Raw genomic sequence first — 17,665 nt, 5'->3', positions numbered from 1 at the left:
AGTTACGGCGGCGTAGCGTATTAGGGCCGGCGTAAGCCCGCCTAATTCAAATGTTGAAGCTGTGGGTGTGTTTTATGTTTATTAAGTGTGACCCCACGTAAATGAAGTTTCGATCGAACGGTGCATGCGCCGTCCGTGGACGTATCCCAGTGCGCATGCTCCAAATGACGTCGGCAAATCGTCAATGCTTTCGACGTGAACGTAAATTAAGGCCAGCCCCATTCACGGACGAGTTACGCAAACGACGTAAAATTTGAAAAATGTTACGCGGTTCCAACGTCCATACTTAACATTGGCTGCGCAATCTTTTTGGTGGTTTATCTTTACGCCTGAAAACCCCTTACGTAAACAGCGTATCTTTACTGCGACGGCTGTGCGTACGTTCGTGAATAGGCGTATCTAGCTGATTTACATATTCTAGGCGTAAAACAGCGTACACGCCCCTAGCGGCCAGCGTAAATATGCAGTTAAGATACGACGGCGTAGGAGACTTACGGCGGCCGTATCTTAGCAACATTTAAGCGTATCTCAGTTTGAGCATACGCTTAAAGTTGCAACGGCGCGGATTCGGTCAGGGATACCCCCCCCCCCCCCACCAGAACACTCCGGTCAGAGATCTCAGCCATTGGCCGAGAGCACAGACCAGGAGCCGGTTGGAAGACCTTTTTTGGTCATGACCCTTTGACAGAAGCCGGCCGGCTCCTGTCAGACCGCCTGCCATACACATAGGCCAAATGTCTGCTGGTTTCTATTGATCGGCCCATGTGTACTAGGCTTTAAACAGCAGTTTCTTCATTAGAATAAAGCTTTTAGATTGTAATCTTTAATGGGCACCCCTCCCAATCGCGCTTGTATTAAATTCTATTGTAACTGTATTGCCTCCCTTTAACTGCTTGCCGACCAGCCGCCGCAGTTCTACGGCTGCAGGTCGGCTCCCCTGCGCGAGAGCCGTAGTATAACGTCGACTCTAAAAGCACCCTCTGCTCGCCCCCGACTCCCGTGCGCGTGCCCGGCGGGCGTCATCGCCTCCGGGCACACGCGATCGCTCGTTACAGAGCGGGGACCGGGAGCTGTGTGTGTAAACACACAGCTCCCGGTCCTGTCAGGGAGAGAAATGCTGATCTTCTGTTCATACAATGTATGAACAGTTAGAACACACCCAGGGAACATATTTAACCCCTTCCCTGCCCCCTAGTGTTAACCCCTTCACTTTTTATAGTAATCCAATGCATTTTTATAGCACTGATCGCTATAAAAATGGCAATGGTCCCAAAAATGTGTCAAAAGTGTCCGAAGTGTCCGTCATAATGTCGCAGTAACGAAAAAAAAATGCTGATCAATTGCTGGCAACAAAAGACACAGTAGGGCTTATTTTCGGGGTAGGTCTTACCATGTAATGTGCTGTCTTCTCTCCTCCTCTCTCTCCCTGCCTAACAGGAATCCCCAGTGTGAACTGAGTTAAAATACTTGTAAAATCCTATAATCCACTCTATTACAGTATTATATAATGTACAATATGTGAGTTTCTGTAATATAATTGCGTCAAATATCTTTGTTATAGCGCCGCTTGCCGCTTCCGTGACCCGGCGGAGCTCTCTTCTCCGCTCCAAGCACTGCAGAGGGGGGCCGAGAGCAGCGGGAGGTCAGCTGAGCGCCGAGCGGCGCTGTACCGAAGGTATTTGGCACAATTATATTCAGTGCCGATCCTGACCTCCCTGGGGCCCTAAGCAAAATGACATGTCACATTAAAGTTGAGAAGCGGGGGGGGGGGCTGCCGAAAATGACATGTCACTGCCGACGGGGGTGTTCTGCTGTCGGAAATGACATCTTACATTAAAGTGAGAAGCGGGGGGTGCTGACTTCTTACCTCTTCTCCCATGCAGCCAGCAAGTTGAGAAGCAGGGTAAGGGGCTGAAAATGACTTCTCACCAGGCGAGGCCTCTAGTAATTTGGGGGGCCCTCCCCAGCTTTGCGGGGCCCTAAGCGGCTTGCATAGTAAGCCTATAGGGGGGATCGGCCCTGATTATATTACCGAATCACACACATTGGGGTCAATTCACAAAGCTTTATTTCCAGATTCCGGTCGTTATTTTAACAATTTTGCACGTTATTGAAGCTAGTTCAATTCACTAAACGATTTAACGCTTTGAAAAATCATCAAATAACGTTTCACTACACGGAACCGATATTTTAAGGTGTGGATCGTTATTTAACGATTCGATCGTTGTTTTAACAAGTCAAATCGTTAAATATGTACAGAAGTGCAATTCACAAAGATTTTTTGGACTGTTATCGATCGTTAAGCAATCGTTACATATCACCTCCCTCAGGGTGTCGTTATGACATTTCCCAGGCGATATTTCGTTGTTAGAGGAAGCTTTTGGCGATTTTTGTAGTGTAGTGAAGTTTTTAGTAGTTTTGGGCAAGATGGAACCATGCTCTATTTAAACTTAAAATTATCCAGAGGCGAAGAAGAACACATTAGAATGTTGTTCAGATTTATAAACGTGTATTCCGTTCACGTACTATTTTGGATGTCTTTTCTGAAACCCAGGTGATGGCTAAATTCCGATTATCATCTCCCATGATTTATTCTCTGTATGAGGAAATACACATGGCTTTAGAAAAACGCACACAGAGAAGTTATGCACATCACATGCTCAATCTCCACGTGTGTCTTGCTTGTGTCTCTCTCTCTCTCTGCATCTGCTCTTTTCCACATGCAGCTGTTCTCCTCCCCTTCTGCTCCCAGAATGCATCTCTCCAGCATTATTTAATGATCTTAGACGTTATTATTACGATTTGGGACGTTAAAATAACTCTTGAGTAGTTAGCATAACGATTGGATAACGAGTCAGTTGAAAACCATAACGACTATGTTGAATAACGATTATAGCTTTCGTGAATACCATGTTTGCTAGTGTTAAATAAGGGGTGGTAATTTAACAACTGAAGGAAACCAATAACGTTTCTCTTTGTGAATTGACCCCATTGTACATTATATAATACTGTAACAGAGTGGATTACAGGATTTTACAACCACTTTAAACTAGGGTTTATATTGCAACCCGCCTAGAAAAATCACAGTAGGTCTTATTTTCAGGGTAGGTCTTATTTTTGGGGAAACAGTGGCCCAGATTCAGGTAGGGGCGCGCACTGGTACGGCGGCGCAGCGTACCGTTTTTACGCTACGCCTCTGTAAATTACTGGAGCTACGCTTCATTCACGAAGCATTTGCTCCGTAATTTGCGGCGGCGTTTCGTAAAAGGGGCCGGCGTAAGCGTGCATAATTTAAATTATCCCGTAGGGGGCATGGATCATTTAAATTAGGCGCGTTCACGCGCCGAACGTACTGCGCATGCTCCGTCGGGAAAATTTCCCGACGCGCATTGCGGTAAATGACGTCGCAAGGCTTCGACGTGAACGTAAATGGCGTCCAGCGCCATTCACGAACGAATTACGCAAACGACGCAAATTTTGAAAATCGTGACGCGGGAACGACGTCCATACTTACCATTTGCTGCGCCTCCTAATAGCAGGAGCAGCCTTACGGCGAAAACGACGTACGCAAACAACGTAAAAAACGAGCGCCGGCCGTGCGTACGTTTGTGAATCGGCGTTAGTATGCAATTTGCATACTCTACGCTGACAACTACGGGTGCGCCACCTAGCGGCCAGCGTCAGAATGCACCCTAAGATACGACGGCATAAGAGACTTATGCCAGTTGTATCTTAGGTTACAGTCGGCGTATCGAGCTTTCTGAATACAGAAAGTTGATACGCCGGCGCTACTTAGCAATTACGCTGCGTATCTATGGATACGCAGGCGTAATTGCTTGCTGAATCTACCCCACTGTATCTAGGAAGGTTTGTGAAAAACAAAAACGCTTATGCTGAAAAATGTTTAAAGAACCTTAAAGGAGCTCAAGGAGCTTGAAGAAGCTCAATAAAAATGTGCACAAGAGCACATAAGCTGAAATCAAAAATAAATGGCTGTAAAAGTAGCTTTTTTTTGTTGAGCTTCAGTGTACATGATCCCTTAGTGCAGCAAATCTTCTATAAATAGACCCCTGGGCCTGATTAGGTCAGTATTAAATGCTTATTAATATTTATTGTGATGAATTAAATGTCTTACACGCAGATTGTCTACGACTACTCCAAGCTCCACGTAACTGGTAGTAAGAAGGATGCCTCTTTTCTTCTGTAAAAAACAAAAAACACAAATACACTGAATGACTATCAATATACAGAATTGCATTGTCACACCACATACATGTTATTCAGGCTACATGCACATTTACCCGTTCTTCCTACAGACACCAATGATGGGGTATAATTCTTCCTACAGACACCAATAACGGGGTACAGTTATTCCTACAGACACCTATGATGGGGTACAATTCTTCCTACTGATACCAATGATGGGGTACAATTATTCCTACAGACACCGATTATGGGGTACAATTCTTCCTACTGATACCAATGATGGGGTACAATTCTTCTTACAGACACCTATGATGGGGTACAATTCGTCCTACTGATACCAATGATGGGGTACAATTCTTCCTACAGACACCTATAATGGAGTACAATTATTCCTACTGATACCAATGATGGGGTACAATTCTTCCTACTGATACCAATGATGGGGTACAATTATTCCTACAGACACCTATGATGGGGTACAATTATTCCTACTAATACCAATGATGGGGTACAATTCTTCTTACAGACACTTATGATGGGGTACAATTCTTCCTACTGATACCAATGATGGGGTACAATTATTCCTACAGACACCTATGATGGGGTACAATTATTCCTACTAATACCAATGATGGGGTACAATTCTTCTTACAGACACTTATGATGGGGTACAATTCTTCCTATTGATACCAAGGATGAGGTACAATTCTTCCTACAGACACCAACGATGGGGTACAATTCTTCTTACAGACACCTATGATGGGGTACACTTCTTCCTACTGATACCAAGGATGGGGTACAGTACAATTCTTCCTACTGATACTAATATTGGGGTACAATTCTTCCTACTGATACCAATGATATTAAAAAGGGGGGAGAGGGTTGGGACTTTCAATGAGGCATATGATAGACACTACCACAGGCCTCCATCCCTGTAAATGTATAAAAAAGGCAGCCTCACCAGCGCCCATCAAATGCAGCCTCACCAGCGCCCATCAAATGCAGCCTCACCAGTGCCCATCAAATGCAGCCTCACCAGTGCCCATCAAATGCAGCCTCACCAGCGCCCATCAAATGCAGCCTCACCAGCGCTCATCAAATGCAGCCTCACCAGTGCCCATCAAATGCAGCCTCACCAGTGCCCATCAAATGCAGCCTCACCAGCGCCCATCAATTGCAGCCTCACCAGCGCCCATCAAATGCAGCCTCACCAGCGCCCATACATTGCAGCCTCACCAGCGCCCATCAAATGCAGCCTCACCAGCGCCCATCAAATGCAGCCTCACCAGTGCCCATCAATTGCAGCCTCACCAGCGCCCATCAAATGCAGCCTCACCAGCGCCCATACATTGCAGCCTCACCAGCGCCCATCAACTGCAGCCTCACCAGCGCCCATCAAATGCAGCCTCACCAGCGCCCATCAACTGCAGCCCCACCAGCGCATATCAACTGAAGCCTCACCAGCGCCCATTATATTCAGACTCACCAGCACCCATCAAATGCAGCCTCACCAGCGCTCATTGAATGCAGCCTCACCAGCGCCCAACAAATGTAGTCTCCAACGCCCATCAAATGTAGTCTCACCAACGCCCATCAAATGCAGCCTCACCAGCGCATATCAACTGCAGCCTCACCAGCGCCCATTATATTCAGACTCACCAGCACCCATCAAATGCAGCCTCACCAGTGTTCATTGAATGCAGCCTCACCAGCGCCCAACAAATGCAGCCTCACCAGCACCCAACAAATGCAGTCTCACCAGCACCCAACAAATGCAGTCTCACCAGCACCCAACAAATGCAGTCTCACCAGCACCCAACAAATGCAGTCTCACCAGCGCCCAACAAATGCAGTCTCACCAGCACCCAACAAATGCAGTCTCACCAGCGCATATCAACTGAAGCCTCACCAGCACCCATCAATGAATGTTTGCTTTGTTCCATTCATTTGGGAGATGGGACACAGACACAGTCCTCCGCCACCGCTGCGCCTCTGACACTATGTGCGAATGGATCGGCGGCTGCCTGCTAATGCTGAGACTAATTTGCTTGCTGCAGAGAGAAGAGAGTAGGAACACCAGTGGGCGGGCGCCCTAGGCAGCAGTGCACCCTAGGCGGCTGCCTAGTTTTCCTAGTGGTAGCACTGGCCCTGGATGGGGATGCAAAACACACTTGAAGCAGGTTAAATGCTCCTCAGAAGGAGGTCAGATGCACCTCTGATGCCGCGTACACACGACCATTTTTAATGGTCTAGAAAAAACTATGTTTTTTTCAACCCGATTATTGATAAACCGGCCTTGCCTACACACGATCGTGAAAAAAAAAATGCGCGGCGACGTACGACGGCACGGAAGCGCTCTCCCAAGGGGGTTACTTTGCGGTCGAGCTTCCGAGTCCTGTATCCGGCGTACAATACAAATACACTACAACACATGACATCGCTTCCCATTTTTCTTTCTGTCGTACGAGAATTTTCGTGACTTTAGTAACCTATTCAATTTTTACTTGCGACTATTAAGTGAAAAAAAAAAATGCGCGGTGACGTACGACGGCACGGAAGCACTCTCCCAAGGGGGTTACTTTGCGGTCGAGCTTCCGAGTCCTGTATCCATAGCCACCGACTACAGGACTCGGCCCTGCCCCCGGCCCTCGCGTCATTGGAGTTGAGCGAGCCAATGGCTGTGCTGCTATCAATCTATCCAATGAAGAGTGGGCCGAGATGAGCCAAGAAGCAAGAACGTTCTCGAAGCAGGACTTTCGAGGGCTCAGGTAACTTAACCGGGGCTCAGCAGGGCCAGTAAGTAGTGTTTACAACCCCTTCTATTCTTAACAGATAAACGAATCCCTCTTGCCTTGACTGTAACACTATTTTGACCCAACCTAACCATACTGCACCATATCCCCTTCTTTCTGCACCATGAATGGTGGGACCAAATCTTGCATTTGCCGCCACTGAAAAGTAACAGCAATGAGTTGCCAAGGCTGGAAAGAACTGATCCAACTTGCAAAATTGTGAGCTACTCTGAGGCATGGTTCTATGTAAAATGCTGTGACAGTTTCAGTATTTTTAAACATTATATTGAAGAAAAAAGCATGGATTTACCCTGCGGAGTTGGAAATATGAAGAGAGTAAGGTATGTGGGGACGCCGTGCTGAAGCCCTCCACACCACACATGGTTGGTTCATCCGGCTCCTCCAACTGGTACATTCGATGTTCTCCATTTGATGAATTTTTCACCGGCTCAATCCCATAATGGGTTTCACTCCAAAACAGGACTCCCCTGGAAAAGAGGACTTTGAGACTTTAATATCAAAACAGCCTCATTCACTTGCACAGTTGAAGCCGGCACAGCTTCAGCTCATTTAACCACTTGACCACTAGGCACGTAAACCCCCTTAATAACCAGACCAATTTTAGCTTTCGGTGCTCTCACAATTTGAATGACAATTACTCAGTCATACAACACTGTACCCAAATGAAATTTTCATCCTTTTTTTTCACACAAATAGAGCTTTCTTTTGGTGGTATTTAATCACCGTTGGGTTTTTTATTTTTTGCGCTATAAAAGAAAAAAGACTGAAAATTCTGTAAAAAAAAATAATTTTTCTTTGTTTCTGTTATAAAATTTGGCAAATTTTGTATTTTTTCTTCATTCTTTTGCATAAATGTGAAAGATGAAGTTACGCCGAGTAAATAGATACCCAACATGTCACCCTTCAAAATTGCACACGCTTGTGGAATGGCGCCAAACTTCGCTACTTAAAAATCCCCATAGATGACGTTGCAGGGTATTGCGGAGTATTGTGGGGTATTGCGGAGTATTGTGGGGTATTGCGGAGTATTGTGGGGTATTGCGGAGTATTGTGGGGTATTACGGAGTATTGTGGGGTATTGCAGGGTATTGCGGAGTATTGCAGGGTATTGCGGAGTATTGCGGGGTATTGCGGAGTATTGCGGAGTATTGCGGGGTATTGCGGAGTATTGCGGGGTATTGCAGAGTATTGTGGGGTATTGTGGGGCATTGCGGAGTATTGCGGGGCATTGCGGAGTATTGCGGGGCATTGCGGAGTATTGCGGGGCATTGCGGAGTATTGCGGGGCATTGCGGAGCATTGTGGAGTATTGCGGGCATTGCAGAGTATTTTGGGGTATTGCACAGTATTTTGGGGTATTGCACAGTGTGGGGGCATTGCAGAGTGTGGGGGCATTGCAGAGTATTTTGGGGTATTGCACAGTGTGGGGGTATTGCACAGTGTGGGGGCATTGCAGAGTGTGGGGGCATTGCAGAGTGTGGGGGCATTGCAGAGTGTGGCTGGTACTGCAGAGTATTGCACAGGGAGGGATCGATGGCTGGATCTGTGACTACATGTGTCACAGATCCAGCCCGCAGCAGCAGCACTGTACCGTTCGGTACAGAGAGGAGAGGGAGGAACCGGCGTCATCACATGACGCCGGTTTGTTTACTAGTGATCGCTCCCTCTCTGGACGGATCGATCACGTGGTAAATCGCCGCTATCAGCGGCGATTTACCGTGATCCGTGATCAGCCGGGTCTGGAGGACCCGGCGGTCACGGAGACTCCCGTGTGCGCGCCCCACAGGGCGCGCGGGAGCGCGACTCTGGGAGGACGTACATTGACGCCCTCCCAGAGTTAAGCAACCGCCTTGTAGACGTATTTCGTCTATAGGGCGGTTGCTAACTGGTTAAAGCCCAAACACACGGGCACTAGGTGAATCAACAATATAGACTTCATATTAAAGCGGGGTTCCAACCACAATTAGCATTTTTTAAATGTAAGTCCTTTCATCCTGCGTTTTTATAATTTAAATCCGGTCACTTACTATTTTAGAATCTGCCGCCGCTCCGCATAGTTATTCAAAAAAGATATGGATAAAGTGAACTCCTGCGCTGTCTAAGAAGTGAAGGAAAGGGGGACAAAAGACGAACTAAAAATACTGCTGCAAATATAAAGGTCTACCTCGATAGACTATGGTGAAGCAAAATGTAACAGATAAAATACTTGCGCTGTAGAGTATGTGACAAAAAGTGAAAATAGGTAATGAAATTACAAAGTGACTAGTGGGGATAATAATATGTGACAATAAAGAAAAAAATCCTTAATAGAACACGGCACTCTGAAAAAGTCCAGATCTGGCACAATCCTGCCGTGTATTGGTGTATTTCATCAAAAGTGAATCCAATTGCCAACGGTGTAGATATTGTATAAATAATAATACAAAAACACACTCTTAAGGGAGAAACACGGAAAATAGTTCTAGAAAAAGTACATATAAGACCCTTGGATCCGGAGTATGGGTGGAATAGAGTAGTTGAGCCAACACCAAGATCACATGTATACACCTCTGGTGGACCCAGCTGCTCACCTCAAATTAAACACAATGTGTTTAGATCAACCTGGTCCTGGTAGGTATAGTCCACAGTTAGGTAGCACATACAGGTCTCCGTCCGGTGTATTACATGAAAAAACAAAGCAAAAAGAAAACAAAAAGCTGATGGTGAAATAACGTCACAGAAGGGGCTGATAGCTGGGGTCTTGGTGAGTGGGAGTGCACTCACATGTAAGTGAGAGATCTCAGGCTCGTATCCACGAGCGCCGAACTCGTTAGTCCCTCTATCTTTTCTCCTGCTAGGTCTTTGGAATAGTAGGCTAGCTGTTTGGTCTCCCCAATGGTTCGCAGTGTGTGGAAATATCTCAGCTGATGTGGGCTTGCAGCGGCTCCTATTTCCTCTCTCAATGCCTCAGATGGAGCGCTCAGATGGCGTGATTATACATGGGGAAGAAGTGAACAAACACCCATAGTATAGCCCAATCAGCGGTACAAAAAGGTTTATTAAAAACAAAGTAAAAACTCACATTAAAACTCAGGAACTCAGTTTTTACTTTGTTTTTAATAAACCTTTTTGTACCGCTGATTGGGCTATACTATGGGTGTTTGTTCACTTCTTCCCCATGTATAATCACGCCATCTGAGCGCTCCATCTGAGGCATTGAGAGAGGAAATAGGAGCCGCTGCAAGCCCACATCAGCTGAGATATTTCCACACACTGCGAACCATTGGGGAGACCAAACAGCTAGCCTACTATTCCAAAGACCTAGCAGGAGAAAAGATAGAGGGACTAACGAGTTCGGCGCTCGTGGATACGAGCCTGAGATCTCTCACTTACATGTGAGTGCACTCCCACTCACCAAGACCCCAGCTATCAGCCCCTTCTGTGACGTTATTTCACCATCAGCTTTTTGTTTTCTTTTTGCTTTGTTTTTTCATGTAATACACCGGACGGAGACCTGTATGTGCTACCTAACTGTGGACTATACCTACCAGGACCAGGTTGATCTAAACACATTGTGTTTAATTTGAGGTGAGCAGCTGGGTCCACCAGAGGTGTATACATGTGATCTTGGTGTTGGCTCAACTACTCTATTCCACCCATACTCCGGATCCAAGGGTCTTATATGTACTTTTTCTAGAACTATTTTCCGTGTTTCTCCCTTAAGAGTGTGTTTTTGTATTATTATTTATACAATATCTACACCGTTGGCAATTGGATTCACTTTTGATGAAATACACCAATACACGGCAGGATTGTGCCAGATCTGGACTTTTTCAGAGTGCCATGTTCTATTAAGGATTTTTTTCTTTATTGTCACATATTATTATCCCCACTAGTCACTTTGTAATTTCATTACCTATTTTCACTTTTTGTCACATACTCTACAGCGCAAGTATTTTATCTGTTACATTCAAAAAAGATAGTTTTATAAACTATGTCCACACCGTTGTCATTTTGCTTGTGGGCATTGTGAAGCCCACAAGCACTAATTGGTAGATTCAGGTACCTATGCCTAACTTTGCGGCGGCGTAGCTTAAGGCCTTTAAGCTACGCCGCCGTAAGTTAGCTAGGCAAGTACATGATTCACAATGTACTTACCTGCTAAGTTACGGCGACGTAGCCTAAATCGGCAGGCGTAAGGGCGCCTAATTCAAATGTGTTTGAGGGGGGCGTTTTGTATGTTAATGGGGCTTGACCTTACATTTTTTACGTTTTTTGCGAACTGCGCATGCGCCGTGCGCCTACATTTCCCAGTGTGCATTGCGGCTAAGTACGCCGCACGGGCCTATTGATTTTGACGTGGACATAAATAACGTAAATCCCGATTCACAGACGACTTACGCAAACAACGTAAAAAATTCGAATTTCAAAGCGGGAACAGCGGCCATACTTGACATTACTATTCCAATAGGGCCTAGCTCTAACTTTACGCGGCCTATCTCTTACGTAAACGGCGTAAAAGTACTGCGTCGGCCGGGCGTACGTTCGTGAATCGGCGTATCTACTCATACCCTTCTAGATTGTAAGCTCTAACGAGCAGGGCCCTCTGATCCCTCCTGTATTGATTGTATTGTGACTGTACTGTCTTCCCTGATGTAAAGCGCTGCGCAAACTGTTGGCGCTATATAAATCCTGTATAATAATAATAATAATTTACATATTCTACGCCGACCGCAATGAAAGCGCCACCTAGCGGCCATCCAAAATATTCCAATCTAAGATAGGACGGCGCAAGCCGTCGTATCTTAGATATGTTTAAGCGTATCTCTGCTTGAGCATACGCTTAAACACAAGTCGGCGTAGATTCTGAGTTAGGTCGGCTTATCTACTCATAAGCCGGCCTAACTCTTACTAAATCTACCTATTACTTCCTGGAAGTCTTGGATGGGGAGTGATAATTGGGTAGCGCACTGCATCCTGGGAAATGATGACACACATTTCCCAGGAGCATTAGAGGGAGATGATATCAGGATCCTAGGTGATTCCAAAGGCAGATTTCGTGGGACTGCATAGCAACAGGCATTTCCAGATGAGTACAAAATGTATTTATTTTTCTTTTTTAGTTCTAATGAGCACAATAATGAAAAAAAAAAAATGTTGGGATGGAAACTCCACTTTAAGTACAGGCTCAACAACAGATGGTCCACAGAGGCTGCTGGAGTTGGAAGTCATAGATGAAGTAACACCTACTGTATGTATTTTTATGTCTCAGTTCTGAATTCCTGGAATTATTCTAGAATTTACTGGTCAATGGATAAACTTTTGAGATTTACTTTGTCTTCATCTCTTATGCCAAAAGTGTGTTAAAAACGATTCTACTACAGATGATTAGGTAGATTCAGATAGAGTGGTGTAAACTTGCGGCGGCGTAGCTTAGCGTGTTTACGCTACGCCGCCGTAAGTTAGCTAGGCAAGTACTTGATTCTCAAAGTACTTGCCTGCTAAGTTACGGTGGCGTAGCCTAAAGCGGGCGGGCGTAAGGGCGCCTAATTCAAATGTGTCTAAGGGGGCGTGTTTTATGTTAATGGGGCTTGACCTTACGTTTTTGACTTTTTTTTTTAAACTACGCATGTGCCGCGCGCCTACATTTCCCAGTGTGCATTGCGGCTAAGTACGCCGCACGGGCCTATTGATTTTGACGTGGACGTAAACAACGTAAATCCCTATTCATGGACGACTTACGCAAACAACGTAAAAATTTCGAATTTCGAAGCGGGAACGGCGGCCATACTTTAACATTACTATTCCATCTACAAGATGGAATAACTTTAGGCCTGATATTGCCTTACGGAAACGGCGTAAATGTACTGCGGCGGCCAGGCGTACGTTCGTGAATCGGCTTATCTACTAATTTACATATTCTACGCCGACCGCAATGGAAGCGCCACCTAGCGGCCAGCCTCAATATTGCAACCTAAGATAGGACGGCTCAAGCCGTCGTATCTTAGATATGATTAAGCGTATCTCTGTTTGAGCATACACTTAAACATAGGTCGGCGTAGATTCTGAGTTAGGCCGGCTTATCTACTGATAAGCCGGCCTAACTCTTTGTGAATCTACCTAGATATGTTTATTTCTACACATGTAGAAGACTAGGATAGAACAATTTTAGATTCTTTATATGTTCTATCTAAAATAAAAGAACTCCATACCAACCTGAGACCAGAGCAAGTGCTGAGCGCAACAACTGAGCCGTCCATTCCATCCACTTGTCCGTGATAATAACAGTTGTGTTCCTGGCAAAAGGGAATTGTATAGATGTTTAGCATAAATGACCACCCAGCACTTAATATCTTACCGCACATAACATTATAACATTTATTTCAGAAGATTGGAAAATGGTCAAGTAGTGTGAGCTGGGAAAAACAAATGGAATTGTACGGAGCAGCACTAATGGTACGAAAACTGTCGTCCGAGATATAATCGTACCATAATCAGATCGTTAGTACAGAGATTTCGAGAACTGATCACAACAATTAATTCAATATTATTCAATCGGACAAGCTCAAACATTTTCCTTGTACGATGCCGGATCGTATGATTTTTGTTTAGTCAGTATAGTTGTCGTCCGAAAATACAATACAAATACACTACAACACATGGCATTTTTTTTCTGTCGTACGAGAATTTTCGTGACTTTAGTAACCTATTACATTTTTACTTATTTTTACTATTAAAGCGGAGGCTCACCCTGATTTTAAAGTAAAGGTTAATCACATGGGCTTAGTTTCTATATATAAAGTTCGCTGTCCAAAAAATGTAAAATCAATTCCATACCTTGTTTTTGTTAAATGAACCAGGCACTTCCTGGTTTTGCTCCCGCGGGAGTGGGCGTATCACTTTAGCTGCGATCGCCCCAGTGTCTCCTGGGAGCACAGTGTGACGTGATTTGACACGTAGATGTCGTCACAACGGGGCGTGACCTTTTCAGTACGCCGGCCGTTGTGATGGCAACCGTGTAGTGTTGACGGCGCCGCTCACCGTCGCCGTCAACACTGCACATGCGCCGGATAGAGTGGTGAATGCTGGGACATCAGCATTCACCGTATCCCGGAAGGATTTGCTTGTGGGCTTCAGAGTGCCCACAAGCAAGATGGAAGAGTTCAGCAAACATTTTTATAAACTATCTTTTGCAGCAGAATGACTATGTGGAGGCCTCTGAAAATAGGACACGTGAGTACACGATTAACTATCTTAAGAGCGGCAGATGCATATTTAAAAAAAATAAGTTTTCCCGCGGAACCCCCGCTTTAAGTGGAAAAAGTCTGATGATCTGTCATCCGATTTTCGGAACATGTGTACACGGGCCATAAGGCTGGGTTCACACTGAGGCCTCGTACACACGACCGAGTTTCTCGGCAGAATTCAGCCAGAAACTCGGTCGGAGCTGAATTCTGACGAGAAACCCGGCCGTGTGTACACTTTCGGCCGAGGAAGCCGACGAGTTCCTCGTCGAGCCAAATAGAGAACATGTTCTCTATTTCCTCGTTGTTCAATGAGGAAAGTTGGCTCGCCGAGATCCTCGGCGGCTTCACACAGAACTCGACGAGCAAAACGATGAGTTTTGCCCGTCGAGTTCCTCGGACGTGTGTACGAGGCCTGATACTACACGACTTTCATCCTACTTTGCTCTGTGACATCAGTCCTACATCGGTCCAACATTGGTCCTACATCCATCTGACTTGAATGAACAGGATACTACTTTGATCCAACTTTGTGATAATCTGACTTGTTTTTTGACCAATCAAAACAATCCCAGTGTGAGATAAATTCCTATTACTGCTGCTGTAATCACATGTCGGATGTCAAAAGTCGGATGGTTAGGACAAGGATCCTAATTTGATATCCGAATTCAATGATATTCAATGGGCTGAAGTAGGATCAAAGTCGGACTAAAGTAGTACAGGGAGCATTTTCAATGTCGGACCGACTTGTGTCAGACGAGTTAAGCTGACTCTCATAGGGAAACATTGTTTTTTACACGTCATGCGACATGAGCTCCCAATGTCGCAGCGTTTGTCGGACAAGTGTGAACCCGGCCTAAAGGGATCTCCAAAAGAAGGACTTCGGTCCTGATTCCACTATATAGAGCTTTAGTTAACCTCCTTTTGAATACTATGGGCTAGATTCAGAAAGAATTTACATCGGCATATCTATTGATACGCCGCATAAATTCAAAGCTGCTCCGGCGTATCTTCTTTCTGAATTCAGAAAGCAAGATACGGCAGAATTTGGCTAAGATCTGACTGGCGTAAGTCTCTTACGCCGTCGTATCTTAGTTGCATATTTACGCTGGCCGCTAGGTGGCGCTTCCGTCGATTTACATGAGGAATATGCAAATTAGGTAGATACGCCGATTCAGAAACGTACGTCCGCCCGGTGATTTGACTGCTGACAAAAGCAGCAGGATGAATTCTGAAGTGTTTCGGGCAATATTATTATCGGCTCATATTCAGCCAAATGCTTCAGAACTCATTGGATGGCGCTTCACAGTGCAGATGGACAATGACCCGAAGCATACTGCGAAAGCAACCAAGGAGTTTTTTTAAGGGAAAGAAGTGGAATGTTATGCAATGGCCAAGTCCATCACCTGACCTGAATCCGATTGAGCATTTCACTTGCTGAAGACAAAACTGAAGGGAAAATGCCCCAGGAACAAGCAGGAACTGAAGACAGTTGCAGTAGAGGCCTGGCAGAGCATCACCAGGGATGAAACCCAGCGTCTGGTGATGTCATCGCGTTCCAGACTTCAGACTGTAATTGACTGCAAAGGATTTGCAACCAAGTATTAAAAAGTGAAAGTTTGATTTATAATAGTTAATCTGTTCCATTACTTTTGGTCCCTTAAAAAGTGGGGGGCACCTATACAAACTGTTGTAATTTCTACACCGTTCACCTGATTTGGATGTAAATTCCCTCAAATTAAAGCTGAAAGTCTGCAGTTAAAGCACATCTTGTTTGAAATGAAACAAATCCATTGTGGTGGTGTATAGAGCCAAAAAGATTAGAATTGTGTCAATGTCCCAATATTTATGGACCTGACTGTAGTGTCTCTATTGGATCCAAGCTTAAAATAAAGTGGCCCATATTCTCTCTAAAAATCCGCGGGCTGCGCTTAAGGCACTTACACTCCGCTGTCCCAACTTACAGGAGCAAGTGTTGTATTCCCCAAACACTTGCTCCGTAAGTTGGGACGGCGGAGTGTAAATGCCCCGGCGTAGCCTGGCGGATCTCCAAGGGGGCGGCTTGTATTCAAATTAAGCGCGCCCCCGATTCTAATGAACTGCGCATGCGCCGGGCTTCAAAAAGCCCAGTGCGCATGCTCCAGTTCTCAGCGGAAAACGTCAATGACGCCGACGTGTGCGTCATTGACGTAAAGTCGTATTCAAGAACGACTTAGTAAAACGACGTACCCAACGAAAAAACACGACACGGACCCGACGCCATCCGTAACATGGCCTACGTGGGACTTGCGGAAACTTACTCCTCATATAGCAGGAGTAAGTTTCCGCTTACGCAAACGACGTTAGCGACGGTTACGCGACGCGAACTCGTTTGGGAATCGGCGTAGAAGGATCATTTGCATACGCAAATGAGTCCTTCACGTAAATGCCATCTAGCGGCGGCCTGCGTCATTACATTTAAGATCCGCCAGTGTAAGTGACTTACAGATGGCGGATCTTAAGTGTATCTATGCGAAAATGATTCTAAGAATCAGTCGCATAGATACACTGGCCAAAAAAGAGAGATACGATGGAGTATCCTGAGATACTCCATCGTAACTTCTATGAGAATATGGCCCCGTGAGCTCATAACTTCCTGTGCACTCTGCAGTGTTAGGCCAAGCTAAGTGTTATCGGCCCTCCACAGGTTACATCTGTAAACTAAAGAACACCTCCCCCCCCCCCTACGATATGGAGATGAGGAGAATATGATGTGTTCTGTTTTTCTAACACAAGGTGACAACACTGCCCTTCCATTGATTGAGCACAGCAAATGAGCATTGTCACCCTAGGACAGGATGTGCGTTGCTGGCAGGATCACCAGGTGGCAAAAAACAGAAAAAGCCTGAAAAAATAAAACTGCCAAAGCTACCCCATCTAAAGACTGGTAAGTTACAATATATTACATTTTTGTTCTTGGGCTTTGATACACTTTAAAAATACTTTTTATTAAAGATAGTGAAGATGTACCAATTTTTTGTACCCAATAAAAAAGTTTGTAAACAAAAAAAAAAAAATGGAATAGAATAAGTAATAAGGGGATGACACATACCAGTGCACGCCTGTTGAGCTTCTGCAGTCCACCATCTTTGCTGTAGGTAAACAGTTCAAAGTCTTTACTAATAAAGTCCCTGTGGAGAAAGAGGGAGATGGTGAATTCTTACATCATTTCAGATATATAGAGTAAAATGTTACAAAAGATTATTAATGTATCATGGCCATGTAGCACCCTCTACATTAGGTAGGTGCTAGTTTAGGATTTTTTTGCGAGTGTAGGTAAATTTAGGCAGGCCTGGCTTCCAGCTAGGCCTGTTTGTTTTGGTTTGTGTAGGCTGGGAGTGGCTCAAAGCAGCAGCTGGTGATTCACAGGCAGCATCACTAAGAC

General features: G+C 45.2%; 1 protein-coding gene across 1 annotated transcript in view; it reads right to left on the bottom strand.

The window, feature by feature from the left end:
• The window catches only part of LOC120946700 (disintegrin and metalloproteinase domain-containing protein 9-like), a 133,546-nt gene that overhangs the window by 53,656 nt on the left and 62,225 nt on the right, over window positions 1-17,665 (bottom strand). The window contains exons 4-7 of the mRNA XM_040361330.1: window positions 17,333-17,411; window positions 13,214-13,293; window positions 7,309-7,486; window positions 4,136-4,201 (exon numbers count right to left, since the gene is read on the bottom strand). Coding sequence (XP_040217264.1) covers window positions 4,136-4,201; window positions 7,309-7,486; window positions 13,214-13,293; window positions 17,333-17,411 — 403 coding nt within the window. The remainder of the gene's footprint in view (window positions 1-4,135; window positions 4,202-7,308; window positions 7,487-13,213; window positions 13,294-17,332; window positions 17,412-17,665) is intronic.

Source organism: Rana temporaria, chromosome 8, assembly GCF_905171775.1.
Source record: "Rana temporaria chromosome 8, aRanTem1.1, whole genome shotgun sequence".
Taxonomy (NCBI): domain Eukaryota; kingdom Metazoa; phylum Chordata; class Amphibia; order Anura; family Ranidae; genus Rana; species Rana temporaria.
This window is presented reverse-complemented; position numbering and strand designations above follow the sequence as displayed.